We start from the raw sequence: 18,300 nt of genomic DNA, 5'->3' as shown, positions 1-18,300 counted from the left end.
CCTTTGGAACCTCAGCCCCAAGACTTAAGTTTCTGCTTACCACCTTACTGGTTTGGATTCTCCTCTCTTGCCTGATGCCCTGCATGCCCCACAGGGATAGAGAGAATCTAAGGTCTCAGAGATGTGGCAGTTTTGCATTCTGTGCCTCTGTGTACTCATGGCTTCAGTGGCTACAGGTCAGATGGAAAATGAGGAAGCCAGTGGGTAGAGGGAGAGAGAGAGGCAGGGATCTTTAGCTTAGAAAGCAGAGAAGCCACCCCAAGTCCTTTAAGACAGCTATCTGGCATAGCCACTCTCCCTACTCAAGGCTTTCCATAGCTTTCTATCTGCATAACTCATGGATTTTCCTCTTCAGGATGTAGCTAAGTTGGCAATACATGAGATTTACTAGTTTTTCTCCTTTCATCTTGTTTCAGACACCACAGTGACCTTGCTGGAGCAAAACCCAAGGTGGGGTCTGGTACCACGTGGTCAAGCTGTGAACCTGCGCTGCATCTTGAAGAATTCCCAGTATCCCTGGATGAGCTGGTATCAGCAGGATCTCCAAAAGCAACTACAGTGGCTGTTCACTCTGCGGAGTCCTGGGGACAAAGAGGTCAAATCTCTTCCTGGTGTTGATTACCTGGCCACACGGGTCACTGATACAGAGCTGAGGCTGCAAGTGGCCAACATGAGCCAGAGCAGAACCTTGTACTGCACCTGCAGTGCAGACACAGTGGTAAACTCTGCTGGTGCATTGAAACAAAAACCACACACAGACTACTACCCTGCCTTCCAAGCCTTGCTCCTCTGCAAGCCCTTCTGAGCTTTCTTTCTTTCTACCCAGACTTCCCCATCACCTTGCGCTAGCTGATTTACCACTTATTCTTTTTGTGCATGAGTTATAAGGTGACTTAAGGTCAGGTTCTAGAGCGCTCAGAGCATAGACTTTGGTTCTTCCACTTGTGAGATTGGAAGACATCTTTTATCCTCCTATACTGCAGTTTTTGATTTTGGATGTAGACAGCTAATGTGGCCAACCCAGCAGGCAGCTGAGCAACACAGTTCAGGTGCACTCTTTGGTACAATATGATGCAGAGCACCATTGAAACCATTGATTGGCATTAGCTCTTCTTTCCACAATATGGGTAGTAAATAGCAGGTTGCATGTGGTGCCTGAATCAGTTCCCAATGTGGAGTTGGATTAAAACCAAGAGAAGTTCTGAGAGCTCATATAAACACTGACTGAATTGCTGAATGTGCAGCTCTGACTACACCCTTTAAATAAACACCCTCGTTTCCATAATGCCCAAGTTTTTATTACCCACACCCACAGTGACCTCACAAACTCAATTGTAAAAGGTTCTTTGTGTCCTTTTATTAGTCCAATTTATTTTGTATTAATTATGCTATTTAAAATGTTTCAGTATTTGAATTTGCCATTTAACATAGCAAAATAAGTTTAAAAGAAAACTAAATCTCTTTCCCATATCAAACTTCTGAACTTAAAACTATTAAATCTAATTCACTTTTTGCCAATTATCATCTTAGTCAAAGCAGTTAAAAAAAACTGATGAAGACTATGCCTGAAGAAAAACATTAAATAAGAAAATCATGTTGAGATGGGGAAATGGCTCAGAAGATAAAGCATCTGTCTTACAAGAGTGAAACCTTGAGGACACGGGTTCAATATTCATAATCTACACACACACACACACACATACACACACACAGAGTACACACATATGTACACATGTATACACACAACACACATGCACACAAAAATACATATACACATATACATATACACACGTTCACACACAATATACATACATACACACACAATACACACATACCCACACATATAAGCATGGATATATATATGTATATATATATATATACACATACATATGTATATATATATACATGCATATATATACATACATATACACACATACATACATATATATACATATACACACACATATATACATATATACACACATATATATATACATATATATATACATATATATACATACATATATACACACACATATATATATATATGCCCACTCAAGACATAATACATACATACAGAGATAGACACAATATACACACATACACATATACACAATATACACACATAAATGCACAGACACTCATGAATGTGCATATATATATATATATATATATATGTATGTATATATACAGAGGAAGAGAAACACTTACTAAAATTCCAAAATATATTCACTGTAGAGCTAATTTGATCACACGTTTCAGAAAATAAGCCCCTTAAAAACATCAGGGTCTAGAATTGGCATTTAAGGAGCAGTAAATGTTATACTAGAAAGCCCTGAATTAGAACTTGATTTGCAATCTGAGGAAGGCCATGCCTAGAGTAAAGAACAGAGCAAGAAGACTGCTCAAGAACCAGGCAAATAGCTAGAAATCAACAAAGCTGGGATGGACAGTGGGGAGGAATGAAAGGAGAAAAGGGAGGAGACTGGATCAGGGAAGGAGAGAGGGAAAGGAGTGGGGAGGGGGAGGAAGAAGGAAGGAAGATGACAGAAAGTGAGCTATCGTGAAGCACTGGATCTGGAACCAGGTCTGAGGAAGGTTGTGGGCAACTGAAAGCCATGGGAGTGAGGAATTGCCAAGACAAATTAAAACTTTTTGATTGAGATGCTGCTGCCTTAGCGCTGTGGAGAATGAAGGCTCTTTCCACCAGGGGGCACCATTTGCCCATAGTTCTTCATGGTGCCGACTTATTTGGTTACCCAGAAAGGTCTTCCTTGCTCCCTCACTTGTCTCTCTCATCTGCTTCTTCAGATCTTCAGAAGTTCATCTGTCTGAGTCCTTGACTTGCCTCATGCTGGAGCTGCAAGCTAACCTTGGCCCCAAAGGCCTGGCTGCGCGTTGCTTTCTGTTTATGAACAAGAGCCACTAGTTTCATCTTAAACCATTGTAAAACAAAGGACCAGAGAAGAATGTCAAGGATTTGTATTACACCGCCCTTGTAATCACTACCACCCTTGAACTGCCTTCACGATTTCAGCATTCTACCTCCCCTCTCACTAAACTTATCTCCAGTAAAGGAAGTTACCTCATGAAGCTCATGTAAGACAGACTGATGGCACCTACACCCCCACAACTCAGATGCTTCAGCAGCAGTGTGCCCTTCTCAGGTTTTTGTAGTTACCTAAACTGGAAATCGTTTTTGGAAAGTGAGATGTTATGAGCCTTTTAAATTAAATTAAATTAAATAATTAAATTAAATTACATTTTTATTAGATATTTTCTTTATTTACATTTCAAGTGTTATCCCCTTTCCTGGTTTCCCCTCCAAAAGCCCCCTATTCCCTCCCGTCTCTCCCTACTCACCAACATACCCACTCCCACATCATCGTGGCACTGGCATCCCCCTATACTGGAGCATAGAACCTTCGCAGAACCAAGGGCCTCTCCTCCCATTGATGACTGACTAGGCCATCTTCTGCTACATATGCTGCTAGAGCCATGAGTCCCTTCATGTGTTTTCTTTGGTTGATGGTTATGAGCTTAATACTACTTGTTTCTTTCATAATTAAAATGTCATGGTTCACGCTTAGCAAGTCACACACAGTTTTGGTTCCAGGAAATCTTGGGCGAGGCTTGGATAACTTGGAGGTTTTAGGACCTCTTTGAGGACAAGATTTGGCCTCAGAACTCTTTGTACTCAAAGGCTCCAGTGATCTACTTGTAGTCTTTGTGCTGCCTTTTAAACCTTTAGTCAACTGGCCAAAGAAAATTCCCCATGACAACCTGTCAGTTAAAACTAAGTGGCCATTAGTGAAGCTGTGCAAGTGAGCAGAAAAGTGGAGAAAGGATGCTTGAGTGATAACCAAAATGAAGTAGAGTTCCCGAGGCAGCTGATGTTAGTGCATGAAAGCTATGTATGAGCTGAATGTGTGGGGACGTGGTGATGAAACCCATTACTCTGAATACTCACCTCAAAACATTAATTACATGAATAGGCAGATATACACTGGGAAAATTAATTCTTCAACCCTGTTTATCTGCTGTTATAAGCACTAATGAACTTTGAACTTTAACATTATGTTGTAAGAACACATTCCAAATGAGTGACTAAGCTTTAACCATGTCTGGTATTAGAGTTGTATGGGTAGGAGACTTAATGCAGTGCCCTTACAGTTCCTATCTTTAAATCCTTCCTCCAACTGATACCCCATTAGCTCATTCACTCATTCACTGTCAGACAACATTTTCCCCAAGCTAGGTGTTTAACTTTCTGAAAACATGCCTAGCAAGTTTGATAACCCCAAATGACTGTGAAGTGACACCTTTAACTAGTTCTATCAGCTGGATTAAGAAATGACAAGTCTTCTGCTTCCCATTTTCAGAGACAGAGAGAGAAAGGGTTGCATGTGTGTGACTACTAAATCACTGAGTCCACAGAAGGGAGACGACATGCCTCTCACGGTCTAATGAGCCCATTTCCTTTAATTGTGAGGTTGTGGATGTGCTTTGTCACATGTTTCAGAATTCTTTCTGTTGTGGGAGCTCAGTTATTTTTCATGGTATCTTCAATCCAGGGCAAGTAGTGAAAGATGCTAGCATAGATGCCAACATCAGCTCTCAAAACACAGCCATCTGCATAAGACAAGATTCCATAAAGTACCCCGTTGCAGACTGCTGGGGCAGCCGTGACTTCCTATGGAAAAAGAAAACCAAGTCATCTTTCAGGCAACAGATAAGGAATCCAATGAGGAAAGGAAGGCATTAAGAGTTCATTACCTTGCAAGGCAGCCTCCGCCCTGGCACGATGCCTACACAGATCATGTTTTCTGTGATGTCAAAGGTTTTATAGGCATTACGGCACTCAGCCTTAGAGATTACAGTGACATTCACGGTCTGCAGTGAGTCAGGGTCTTTGGCTAGAGGAAAAAGGAAAACCATATTTCCCATGAGTTTTTCTAAATATCAAAGCTTCCTTTGCTTTCCTCCTTTTTTTCAATATTTGTTCTATTATCAGGAAAGGAGTTCAAAATTTGAGAAATAAAATCAAGAAGTTTAAACAATAAGTATACAGGGGATTATCAAATTAGCAACTTGTCATAATGGAAATGTCCATCCCCTTAGGTGGGTGGTTGAAATATGTGAGGCATTCTTGCAACAAAAATGAAATGAATTGCTTAAATATTTTTCTGGAAATTTAAACATTTAGAGAGTGTCTTTTTCTATGCAAATTTTAGACCTTGAGGCAACTTACAAAATATAGACTAATTTCTTATTTGTCAGATGGCAAAACTAATTAATTATCTGGTAAATAATAATAAATAATGATAATAATAATAATAATAGAACCACCCAAGACACTAGTAAAAGTAAAGAAGACAAAACAGCTAGACTATGTGGTACATTACAATTTAATACTGTGTCTTCTGATCTATAAATCAAGCTGTTTCTTTTACATCAAAGTCTCATAATAAGAAAAGTTTTCTAATTTGTCAAGCAAAGAGAATGGGGAAACCAGAGTACTATCTGTCTACAGATGCTCCTTTTAGGGATTCTTGGGCAAAAGTTCTATATTTTGAGATTTTTACTTTTTAAATTTGAATACGTGTTTACTTCTAAATCTTTATTTGAAAATATGACACTAATTTTTTAAAAGTTAAATATTGACTTCTTTGCCTTGCTTTCTAGTATAACAATACATTCATAGCTTTACATTTCTTTTGAGAGTAATTTCAGAAATGTTTACTTCATGAGTTAGACTAAAATAAGGTACATGGAGGGGGCAGGAAAGTCAGTTTTCTTTTTTATATCTAGTGAGAGTGACCTAGGTTATAATTTTCTGGTGTTGATAAGAATACTCAGAATTTATTCTTTTATGAAGTTTTGTGTTTTTAAGTATACAATATTATTACTTATTATAATCACTTTATTGTGCACTCAAACACCAGACTATATACATCACTTGATCAACTTCTTTCCATTCTCCCTCTCTTTAGTCTTCAGGGACCTTTTTTCAGGCTTACATAGCAATGCTCTATCTGATTTGCCACAATATTATAGATTGATCTTATACTTGATATCTTATGTTTTTCTCATTTCAAGAATTTGAGCTCATTTATTGCTTGAAATGGTTTGAAAACTTTTGATAGTATGTTGTATTTCATTTTAGAGTGAAGAAAATTGAAGCTCTGAGACAAAAATAGAGTCCTGTTACACATCACTAGGTATTCTGTTGAAACTATTTTTTATATTTATAAGCAAAAAGATAGAAAGATATATCAGAGAAAAGACTTGAAAAAAATCTTCCAATGAGATAAAAGAAAAGGAAACGGTAAAAGCAGAAACTTGAAGAAAGTCCTATGAAAGCAGAATTATCGAAGCTCAGAGGAGAGTCCTCAGAGAATGCCAGCAAAGTCAAACACCATCACTTAATGGTTTGAACTCACTGACGTCACATAGATTGTAGGCCCAGGTAGACACAGAGCACATGGCATTCACCGACAGGATGTGTTGAGGCAGTTTGACCGCTTTTGCATAGTTACTATGTTTAATCCTTCTTTTCAGTTTGATTAACATGAGGTCATATGAAATAGAAGAGACCAAGAAGTATGGATGATGGAATATTTTTTCATAGTCAGACACCTCCACATCCCTTTCCGTGGGATCTGCTGGGTTTGTTATCCCAAGAATCACTTGAAGGTTCCTAGAATGATAGAGGGATATTGATTAAAAATAGTTTATCAATTTTCTGTAATCATATGGTCCTTAGTCTTCCCCAAAGAACATTCCCTGAAGATCTTCCATGAATCATTTATTGAGAGTCATATACAAGTTGCTGGGTGTATGTGTGACCTGAGAACTCAAAGAATAAAACAATCTGAAGTTCTTATCACTCACGGTAAATTGCAGTGTGCAGCTGTGATCACCCACAAAGGATGGATCAGGACTCCAGTGCAGGGCAAGTAATCAGACTTCAGGTAGACCAAGTAGGGGGGCGTGGTGCCAGCTATGTGATCTGGATTATAGGCAAAGGTACCTAGAAAGAAAAGGATAGGGTTTCTTCATCAATCACTAAGAAAAACATTGAAATAAAACCAAAAAGTTCAAAAGTACAACAGCAAAGTAAAAAAAAAAGGGGGGGCGGGGAATATATTTCACTAGCTTCAACTTATTGAACCTTTTCTTCAGCACTTTTAAATTGTAAGTTAAATCTTTAAAGTGACTTTTTTTTCTGAAGACAATGAGAGTTGATAGAAATAGATACTTTAAAATTTTAAAAAGTGTTCATCCTTTTAATTGTAAAGAAATATTCTTCTACTTGAATTATGAGTTCTCTTAGGCCTGTGAGCCGAGTTCAATGGGTGGAACAGTTGTTGAGCAAGCCTGACAACCTGAGTTTGATTCTTCCAGAACCCAAAGATGAAAGGAGAATACCTACCTTACAAAGTAGCCTACAACTTTTACAAATGTACAATAGCACATGGACACCCTCATATTACATATACAATAATAAAGGAATGACTTTAAAAAGAAATACAAGTTCCCTCATTTTATACAATTAAGTGGAATCTGTTAGACTAGCTAATTACTAAACCATTTTACCAATTTTAAATTGTTGCTAACATTTGCACGTAAAATGCCCCACACAGAATCATGTATTTGAACACTTGAATGCCAGTTGATGCTGATGTTTGGGGAAGTAGATCTGTAGGGAGCAAGCTTTGAGGTTGTTAGCCTAGTCCACTTCCTGTCTAGCCTCTGATTTGCATAGATGTGAGCAAATAACCTCATGTGTCTGCTACCAATTCAGAGGTTGCTCTTGTCATCATGGCTTCCCTACCTTAATGGAATGTTCTCTCAACTCATAAGCCAAGTGAGCCTTTCTCTTTTATGTTGCTGCTTGTCAGTTATTTGTCATAACAATGGGAATAATAAGTGATACAAGGACTTTCACAAGTTATCTCTCTCTTCCAACAACTGTACCATGAACAATGAAAACCAGTACCATGACAAGAACAGGACAACAATGGGGTAAATAAAACCATCAATTAATGTCATACTAGTATATGCCAGGCTCTGTTTAGGAGTTTGAGTTCGCTTATGAGTGAAACAGATAGCCATGCTCTTAAACATCTGAATCTGTAAACATATTTGAAAATAATAAACCCAAGTAAATAAAATAGCATGTTGGATAGTGATTAAAGCTGTGGGGATAGAGTTAGGCCAGTTAAAGATGTAAAATACCAGTTGTGTGTGTGTGTGTGTGTGTGTGTGTGTGTGTGTGTGTGTGTGTGTTGGGGCCTGGGGGTTGTGGGTGGATGTTAGATCACAAAGTAAAACATCATGCATCAGTGGCCAGGGTTGGGTAACAGCAAAGAGCAAAGTCATGGAGACAGAGGATTTAGATCATCAGATGTGTGGAGCCAGAGATTCCAGAAAGAGTAAACAGCTACAGACAGAATATGAGGTCTAGGTCCTGTCTAAGGAATATCATAGAGGCCAGTGTTGGCTGACATGGCATGAGGTAAGTAAGGATGGTGGTGGTAGAGAGTAATGTACAAGGGATAGTGCATTTTGTGTGATGTTGGAGTTATGCAAACTTGTATTCTAAGTGGAAGTGGGACCTCTTCAAGATTTAAAGTGATGGAATTATCCTCTTAGAAACTCTGGAAGAAGAACATGTAGAAATGGAGGGATCTACTGGCAAGTAAATGAATATTCCAGTGAAGAGATGCTGGTTTGGAGTATCATGAACAGTAAATGTAGTGAGATGTGATTGGACTTAGGATATATTTAGAAGACAGAACAACTAACATTTTCCTAACACAGTGATCATGGAGTGTGGGAAGCTGAGCAATGTCAAAAGTTTATAACTTTACGTCTGATGCTGCACTCTTTAGTTGAATTCTTCTTTTAACCTGGGCCTTCTCTTTCCTGTTCCTAGGCCACAATATCTATCATGTTCCAGACAGGTTCAGAATATGCTCCTAATGTGGAATGGATTATCTTGTAGATGTGTTAATGTCCACGCCTCCTTCAAAGTACATAAGCAATCAATTTGAAGTGCAGAAGGCAGGCATTCTCATGGGAAGTAACTAAACTTGGTATGTGCTGTGGCAGTGCTGAGAGAGAAAGAGTCACATACTAAGTCTCAAATGATGTCTCTATCATTTTTCTATCTTCCCTGCCTTCCTTAGGATTCCTCTTTAGCAAATAGGGAAAGAAGTGAAGATACTCACCCAGCAGGGTTGAAAGAATGCAGAGGAAGGCTAACTTCATTATGATGTTGAAAGCTGTTTTGAGATGGGTTTCAGCTCAGTGTCTCTGTAAAGCATAAAGACGAGAGAATGAGATAAAATGCTGGTGAATGACTTCAGCGGTGGGATTTACTTTCTGAAAAGCTCTCCTGCTCTCCCCATCAGAGTATAAAGTGGTGTCAGAGTGAGGAAATAACTTGTAACAAACCTGATCACTCATGCTGTCTAGATCTCAATTTTGTCTTCTTTTGAAGAAGTTACTTAATCCAAGAGAGATGTTCACAAAGTCTCCACAGCCTCCTGCTCTTTGACTTGTGCAGGAAGGCTGCTCTCTGGGCTGCACACATGATGCAGACCCCTCCCACCTCTATGATGACGCCCATCCCATTTGTGTGACTCTGGCATTTATCTGTACTCTGGCACTGACAGTAACCACTTTACTTGGCATTCAGTGTCTCTTTGAGTTGCTTTAGTTATCTTCTTCATGACCCAAACCAGGCATCATTTAAAACCATGCAAACCTTACCAGAACTGGGATATGTGTTTTCATTGCGTATCCATGTATTTAAAGTTTCCATTTCTATCGTCAAGGAGTTCCCAAGCTGGAAGAAGTGATAGTGAAACAAATAGGTGCTACCAAAAGTACACAGACACAAACAACTGATATATAGATTAAGTAATACTATTTGTAAATCATATCTGTTAAAATATATGCATCCAAAAATATAAGGAAATATTAAAACTCAACAAGCATCAAGGAACCTGATTTGAATGTGGGTCTAAGATCTGAGCAGGTGGTCCCCTTACTGAATGTTTTGTCTTCTTGGATTGACAAAATAAATAGCATAGTCTAGTGCTGTGAGCAACACACATTAGTCTTCTTATAGATCTGGAGTTTGTAACTCAGTTCTCCAGTTACTGACAAATTTGATGACAGTGGCTGATAGACAGGTACCCTCTTCTGGAGGTTCACTTGGCATTTCCCATATGTGTATATGCACAGCAAAAGGGAGCGAATAGAGTATTATTTTTCTTACAAGAATCTAATACTTACAGAGTTCCTAAAATATGGAACAGAAATTGCTGAGAAACAAATTTAAAATGAGCAACATCCATAGTCATGAGGAAATGCAAATTAAAATTACTTTGAGATTTTATCTTATTTGAGTCAATGGTCAAGGTAATTAAACAAATGCTAGCACATGCTAGTGAAGATGTGAGAGAAGGGGAGAAGGGGGACACTTACTTATTTCTGATGGGAGTGCAAACTAGTACAGCCACTGTGGAAATCAGTAGGGGGCTTCTCAGGCATCTGGTAATGGGTCTGCCTCAATATCTACTTATATCTCTCTTGTGTATATACTTAAAGGACTTTATGACCTACTAGAGAAATTCTTGCTCACCCATGTTCATTGCTGCTCTATTTATAATAGCCAAAAATTGGAAGTAGTACATACATCCTTCAAGTGATGAATGGATAATGAAATGTGGCACATTTACACAATGGAACATTACTCCATTGTTAAGAAAACGAACCATGAAATATGAAGGAAAATAGATGGAGTAGAAAAAAAATCCTTCCAAGTGAGGTAACCCCCACCAGACAAATACTGCAAGTTTTTTTCTTATATGAAGATGTTAGTTTTTAAGCTTTCTTTGTATGCTTTAATATGCAGATGTGAGTACCCAGCAAGGGACAGGAGGTAGTGGTCCAAGGAAGGGGAACTAGAATATAGTGTTATAATGAGATAAGGGTAACTAGAATAGGATGATTAAATGGAAAGGGGGGTGGGAGGGCAGGATAAATGAGGGAATATGGCAAGAACAATTAACATTAAAGGCCTTTGGAGAAATAATAAAAATATACTAAAATATATTCAGGTATTATAAATGAAATCAGGAATCAGGAATATAAATGAAATCATCATGTAATAGAAGAGATCCTGCCCTATTTAGATGTCTTGTACCATCAAGTCAGTGTTTCAGTAATAGTAATAGTTTACATAATTTGGAATCATTGAGTACCCATTGAGATCCCATAGTACCCTTGAAACATCATGGACTATTACCCTGGCTATTGGTTACTCTCTGAAATCTAATGGCAAGGACTTATTGCTGAAAACAGTACTCATGTATGTCATCAAATTGGAGCAATCAAGCTGGCACACAAATAGAAGCTTCACCCCCTACTGTCTAGCATTCTACTTGAAGAGAAAATTAATCATTAATCACTGAGCTGCAAATACTCTGGCCTATAACACAATTCTGATTATAAGATATACTGATGTAATACTGGCAAAAATGTCATAAGAGTAACCAACCACATTTTAAATGAAGAGAGAGAGAGAGAGAGGGAGAGAGAGAGAGAGAGAGAGAGAGATATTTCCAAAATTGATAACTGTGAAAATCTATTTGGCTAAACATATTTAGAATGTAGATTGAAAATATGACCATTTAGCAAAAACAACATTTAGCAAGATTCCCCTATCATGTCATTCCCCAGCCTAGGGCTTTTGACTAGGTTTATAGTACCATGAATCAATTCTCTCTGAAATGTGCTTCAGATACAATCAGAAACAAGTTGTTTATCCCCACTGAAGTTATGTCATTATTGTACCAATGGCAGGCTAGTACTGTAGCATACAAGGTACAGCATTGGGTAAGATCACTGATAAATTTTCTTCTTCTTCTTCAGACTGAATGACAACTTCTGGCACAGTTAGCATTCAGAAGATTATCCTGGTCAATTTGAAATTGATTTCTCTATGTCATTCACCAAAGTGTGTGACAAAGTGGAGTAGAGTCTTAATATATAGCTGTGCTGAGAAATCAAGGGTATGGCAAGTCTGTGTAATTTTGGTTGCCTGAGGCTTTCCTGACCAATAGCTTATAGGGAGGTAACCCATGTCTCTCTTCTTTCTAACAAATTTCCCCTCTTGTTTTCACATTTAAAACATTTATTTTATTAAGTATATGTAGGTGTGTGTATGTGTGTGTGTGTTTATGTGTGTGTATGTGTGTGTGTGTTTGTGTATGCAGATGTAATATGTGTGAATGCAGGTTCCTGTGGAGATCCATTTGATCCATGGGAGCTGCAGTTATAGTTGTAAACCACCTGTAAGAAGTGTTGGGTGAGCTCAGGTCCTCTGGAAGAGCAGAACATGCACTTAATGTCTGAACCATTTTTCCAGTTCATACGTTCACTTTTTTGTGTGGTATTGATGAGTTTAAGTTTGTGTTTCTCGAATAAGCATCTATAGTGAAGTTATTAATTATAATAACTATAAGCATCTATAGTGAAGTTATTAATTATAATGTGAGGAACTAATTGGTGGCTAGTTCATCGAGGAAACTTTGAGGAGAGAGATGCTTTGAAATTAAGAGTTGCTATGGAGAATTACAATTAAATGTAATGTATGATCATCAAGTGCTGAAGATGTTATTTAAGAGTTATGGAAATCTCTGGCACAAACATAATTCAGTATGGCAGCAGGGAGCACTACCAAGATCCATCTAGGAGTAGCTAAAAACTAGCAGGTGCTCTTCCTGAGATGGTTCACCATGGACTAAAATCTATGACAGATTTGCTTCTCTAGGCAAAACTAAAAAGATTAAACCCGAGGAAAGATTTCTGCTATTAATATGCTTCTCCTGTTATTATTAAATATTAAACAACCACTAGGTATTGACCTACCCTTTTGAGCAGATATCTACAGACCTACGAAGATGCACTATCTTGTAGTGATGCTATACAGATAAATAGATAATGATTCTACAGAATTTCTGGTTTGATTCAAATAATTTTTAGAAGAATGTTTTTAGAGATGCTCTTAGTTGTGAGAAAGATGTAGTAAAGACAAAATCAAGAATAGAATCTACCTGAGTCTACCTTGAGTGCAAACTTAGAGGCGGTGAGTCCCACAGGCCCCAGAGGAGGCTCTACTCCCAGGCACCATACCACACCCAGGATCTTAGGGTCAGGGGTGAAGAGAACATAACATCTCTCCCAAAACCACCAGAAGTAACTGGAACCAGCAGGATCCAGGGACTCAGGAACCCCGCCCAACAAATGGCTCAGGTTCCTTCCTTGGATGGCAACTCAGGGCAGCGACCAGTCCTACAGACCTAGAGAAGGCTCCACTCCTGGGTGATCTAGAAAGACCATGATCTGAGGATCCCAAGATCCCAGGAGCTTGGTCACACCAGGATCTCAGGATGTCAGAGGCTCCCAGGAACTCTGACACAACCAGAATCACAGGATCACAGAGACAGCTCAACTCTGAGGAGCTCTGACTAAACCAGGATTACAGGAAGGACAGGCTCCAGTCAGATATAGTGAGGGCAGGGAGCACTAGAGATAATCAGATGGTGGAAGGCAAGCATAAGAAAGGAAGTAACAGAAACTAAGGTTACTGGGCATCATCAGAACCCAATTCTTTCAGCATAAGAAGTCCTGCATACACTATCACACCAGAAAAGCAAGATTAGGATCTAAGGTCACTCCTTCTATTTCTTTAGGGGATATGGGACTGTTTAGATAATTAATCTGATCCTGATTTAACTTTGGTACCTGGTATCTGTATAGAAAATTGTCCATTTCATCCAGGTTTTCCAGTTTTGTTGAGTACAGCTTCTTGTAGTAGGATATGATGATGCTTTGATTTCCTCAGGTTCTGTTGTTATGTCTCCCTTTTCATTACTGATTTTGTTAATTAGGATACTGTCCCTGTGCCCTCTAGTTAGTCTGGCTAAGGGTTTATCATCTTGTTGATTTTCTTAAAGAACCAGCTCCTGGTTTGGTTCTTTGTATAGTTCTTTTTGTTTCCAGTTGGTTGATTTCAGCCCCGAGTTTGATTATTTCCTGTCATCTAATCCTTTTGGTTGAATTTGCTTCCTTTTGTTGTAGAGCTTTTAGGTGTGCTGTCAAGTTGCTAGTGTGTGCTCTCTCCAGTTTCTTTTTGGCAGCATTCAGAGCTATGAGTTTTCCTCCTAGGACTGTTTTCATTGTGTCCCATAAGTTTGAGTATGTTGTGACTTCATTTTCATTAAACACTAAAAAGTCTTTAATTTCTTTCTTTATTTCTTCCTTGACCAAGTTGTAATTGAGTAGAGTGTTGTTCAGCATCCACATCAACGTTGGCTTTCTATTATCTATGTTGTTATTGAAGATCAACCTTAGTCCATGGTGATTTGATAGGATGCATGGGATATTCAATATTTTTCTATCTGTTGAGGCCTGTTTTGTGACTGATTATATGGTCAGTTTTGGAGAAGGAACCATGAGGTGCTGAAAAGAAGGTATATCATTTTGTTTTAGGATAAAATGTTCTATAGATATCTGTTAAATCCATTTGTTTCATAACTTCTGTTAGTTTCAATATTCCTCTGTTTAGTTCCTGTTTCCAGGTTCTGTCTATTGATGAGAGTGGGATGTTGAAGTCTCCCACTCATGTGTGAGGTGCAATGTATGCTTTGAGCTTTACTAAAGTTTCTTTAATGAATGTGGATACCCTTGCATTTGAAGCATAGATATTCAAAATTGAGAGTTCCTCTTGGAAGATTTGACTTTTGATGAGTAGGAAGTGCCCCTCCATGTCTTTTTTTTGATAACTTTAGGATTGAAGTCAATTTTATTGGATATTAGAATGGCTACTCCAGCTTGTTTCCTCAGACTGTTTGCTTGGAAAAATTGTTTTCCAGCCTTTTACTCTGAGGTAGTGTCTGTCTTAGTCTCTGAGGTGGATTTACTGTATACAGCAAAATGTTGGGTCCTATTTCTGTAGCCAGTCTGTTAGTCTATGTCTTTTTATTGGGGGATTGAGTCCATTGATATTAAGAGATATTAAGAAAAAGTAATTGTTGCTTCCTGTTATTTTTGTTGTCAGAATTGGGATTTTGTTCTTGTAGCTATCTCCTTTTAGGTTTGTTGAAGGATTAGTTTCTTGCTTTTTCTAGGGCACAATTTCCCTCCTTGTGTTGGATTTTTCCCTTTATTATCCTTTTGAAGGACTGGATTCATGGAAAGATTTTGTGTGAATTTGGTTTTGCCATAGAATACTTTGGTTTCTCCATCTATGGTAACTGAGAGTTTTGCTGGGTATAGTAGCCTGGGCTGTGTTCTCTTAGGGTCTGTATAACATCTGTCCATGATCATTGTCTCTGGTGAGAAGTCTGATGTAATTCTAATAGGTCTGCCTTTATATGTTACTTGACCTTTTTCCATTACTGCTTTTAATATTCTTTAATATTCTGTCTTTATTTAGTGCATTTGTTGTTCTGATTATTATGTGTCGGGAGCAATTTCTTTTCTGGTACAGTCTATTTGGAGGTCTGTAGGCTTATTGTATATTCATGGGCATCTCTTTTTTAGGTTAGGGAAGTATTCTTCTATAATTTTGTTGATCTTGGATGGTTTTGTTCAATTCCATCACCTGTTTAGTTGTTTTCCTATAATTCTTTCAGGGATTTTTATGCTTCCTTTTAAAGGTCTACTACCTGTTTAGCAGTGTTCTCCTGTATTTCTTTAAATGAGTTATTAATGTCCTTCTTAAAATCCTCTACCAGTATCATGAGATGTGATTTTAAATCCAAATCTTGCTTTTCAGGTGTGTTGGGGTATTCATGACTTGCTGTGGTGGGCATACTGATGATACCAAGTGGTCTTGTTTTCTATTAGTAAGATTTTTACTTTTGCCTTTCACCATCTGGAAATCTCTGGTGTTAGAAGTTCTAGCTGACTCTGGCTGGAGCTTGTTCCTCAAGTGATTTTGTTAGCCTCTGTCAGCACTGGGATTCCAACTTTCTCCTGAGTCCCAGTGGTCAGCCCCATCTCTGCAGGCAAGCAAGTATATATAAGTGACCCCAAAAATTCCACCAGAAAATGCGTAAAGCTGATAAACAAATTCTGCAAAGTGGCTGGATACAAAATTGAGTCAAACAAATAAGTAGCCTTTCTCTACTCAAAAGATAAACAGGCTGAGAAAGAAATTAGGGAAATGACACCCTTCACAACAGTCACAAATAATATAAAATACCTTGGTGTGACTCTAACTAAGGAAGTGAAAGATCTGTAGGACAAGAACTTCAAGTCTCTGAAGAAAGAAATTGAAGAAGATTTCAGAAGATGGAAAGATCTGCCATGCTCACAGATTGGCAGAATTAATATAGTAAAAATGACTATCTTGCCAAAAGCAATCTAGAGATTCAATTCAATCCTCATCAAAACTCCAACTCAATTCTAGAGTTAAAATGAGCAATTTGCAAATTCATTTGGAATAACAACAACAACAACAAAAAACCAGGATATCAAAAACTATCCTCAACAATAAAAGACCTTCTAGAGGAATCACCATCCCTGACCCCAAGCTGTATTACCCAGCAGTTGTGATAAAAACTACATGGTATTGGTACAGAGACAGGCAGAAAGTTCAATGGAATAGAATTGAAGACCAAGAAAGGAACCCACACACATTTGGTAACTTGATCTTTGATGAAGGAGCTAAATCTGGCCAAAAAAATATAACATTTTTTAACAAATGGTGCTGGTTCAACTGGCAGTTAGCATGTAGAAGAATGCAAAATGATCCATTTTTATCTCCTTGTACAAAGCTCAAGTCCAAGTGGATCAAGAACCTCCACATAAAACCAGAGATACTGAAACATATAGAGTAGAAAATGGGGAAGAATCTCAAACATATGGACACATGGAGAAAAATTCCTGAACAGAACACCAATGGCTTGTTCTGTAAGATCAAGAATTGACAGATGGGACTTCATAAAATTGCAAAGCTTCTGTAAGGCAAAGGACACTTTCAATAAGACAAAAAGGTAGCCAACAGATTGGGAAAAGATCTTTACCAATCCTACATCTGGTAGAGGGGTAATATCCAATATATACAAAAAACTCAAGAAATTAGAATCCAGAGAACCAAATAACTCTATTAAAAAATGGGGTACAGAGCTAAGCAAAGAATTTCACCTGAAGAATATCGAATGGCCCAGGAGCACCTAAAGAAATATTCAACATTCTTAGTCATCAGGGAAATGCAAATCAAAACAACCCTGAGATTCCACCTCACACCAATCAGAATGGCTAAGATCAAACATTCACGTGACAGCAGATGCTGGCAAGGATGTGGAGAAAGAGGAACACTCCTTCATTGTTGGTGGGATTGCAAGCTTGTACAACCACTCTGGAAATCAGTCTGGAGGTTCCTCAGAAAATTGGACATAGTACTACCAGAGGGTCCCGCAATACCTCTCCTGGGCATATATCCAGAAGACGTTCCAACTGGCAAGAAGGACACATGCCCCACTATGTTCATAGCAGCCCTATTTATAATAGCCAGAAGCTGGAAAGAACCCAGATGCCCCTCAACAGAGGAATGGATACAGAAAATGTGGTACATTTACACAATGGAGTACTACTCAGCTATTAAAAAGAATGAATTTATGAAATTCCTAGGCAAATGGATGGACCTGGAGGGCATCATCCTGAGTGAGGTAACTCAATCACAAAAGAACTCACATGATATGTACTCACTGATAAGTGGATATTAGCCCAGAAACTTAGAATACTCAAGATACAAGATACAATTTGCAAAACGCATGAAATTCAAGAAGAAGGAAGACCAAAGTTTGGACACTTTGCCCCTTCTTAGAATTGGGAACAAAACACCCATAGAAGGAGTTACAGAGACAAAGTTTTGAGCTGAGACAAAAGGATGGACCATCCAGAGACTTTCACACCTGGGGATCCATCCCATAATCAGCCACCAAATGCAGATTCTATTGCATACGCCAGCAAGATATTGCTGAAAAGGACCCTGATATTGCTGTCTTTTATGAGGCTATACCAGTGCCTGGCAAACACAGAAGTGGATGCTCACAGTTAGCTATTGAATAGAACACAGGGCCCCCAATGGAGGAGCTAGAGAAAGTACCCAAGGAGCTGAAGGGGTCTGCAACCCTATAGGTGGAACAATGATATGAACTAACCAGTACCCCCAGAGCTCGACTCTCTAGCTGCATATGTAGCAGAAGATGG

At 38.5% G+C, this 18,300-nt stretch overlaps 1 protein-coding gene and 1 gene segment (V, D, J or C); one reads left to right on the top strand and one right to left on the bottom strand.

Annotated features, from left to right (window-relative positions):
- Window positions 1-157: 157 nt before the first annotated feature.
- LOC110296576 (T-cell receptor beta chain V region E1-like) lies at window positions 158-805 on the top strand. The segment is given in 2 exon segments: window positions 158-200; window positions 417-805. Coding segments are annotated over 2 exon segments (432 nt in total).
- Window positions 806-4,462: 3,657 nt separating this feature from the next.
- Prss58 (serine protease 58) lies at window positions 4,463-9,573 on the bottom strand. Its single transcript, XM_021165622.2, has 6 exons — window positions 9,463-9,573; window positions 9,237-9,321; window positions 6,895-7,033; window positions 6,444-6,700; window positions 4,777-4,916; window positions 4,463-4,693 (listed from the first exon to the last, which is right to left on the bottom strand). The coding sequence occupies exons 2-6, from the start codon at window positions 9,274-9,276 to the stop codon at window positions 4,544-4,546; spliced, it is 726 nt and encodes a 241-aa protein (XP_021021281.1). The 5' UTR covers window positions 9,277-9,321; window positions 9,463-9,573; the 3' UTR covers window positions 4,463-4,543.
- Window positions 9,574-18,300: the final 8,727 nt, after the last annotated feature.

The sequence above is a fragment of the Mus caroli genome, unplaced genomic scaffold (assembly GCF_978045245.1).
Source record: "Mus caroli unplaced genomic scaffold, Mus_caroli_1 scaffold_7, whole genome shotgun sequence".
Lineage (NCBI taxonomy): Eukaryota > Metazoa > Chordata > Mammalia > Rodentia > Muridae > Mus > Mus caroli.
This window is presented reverse-complemented; position numbering and strand designations above follow the sequence as displayed.

What these genes read in the sequence shown, in the direction of transcription:
- Prss58 (XM_021165622.2), bottom strand. Translation starts at nt 9,276, where the DNA reads ATGAAGTTAGCCTTCCTCTGCATTCTTTCAACCCTGCTGG. An exon ending in CATTCTTTCAACCCTGCTGG is followed by an intron (nt 7,034 to 9,236) that starts GTGAGTATCTTC and finishes TTTTCTTTCTAG; the next exon opens with GTACCTTTGCCTATAATCCA. An exon ending in GGCGGAGGCTGCCTTGCAAG is followed by an intron (nt 4,694 to 4,776) that starts GTAATGAACTCT and finishes CTTTTTCCATAG; the next exon opens with GAAGTCACGGCTGCCCCAGC.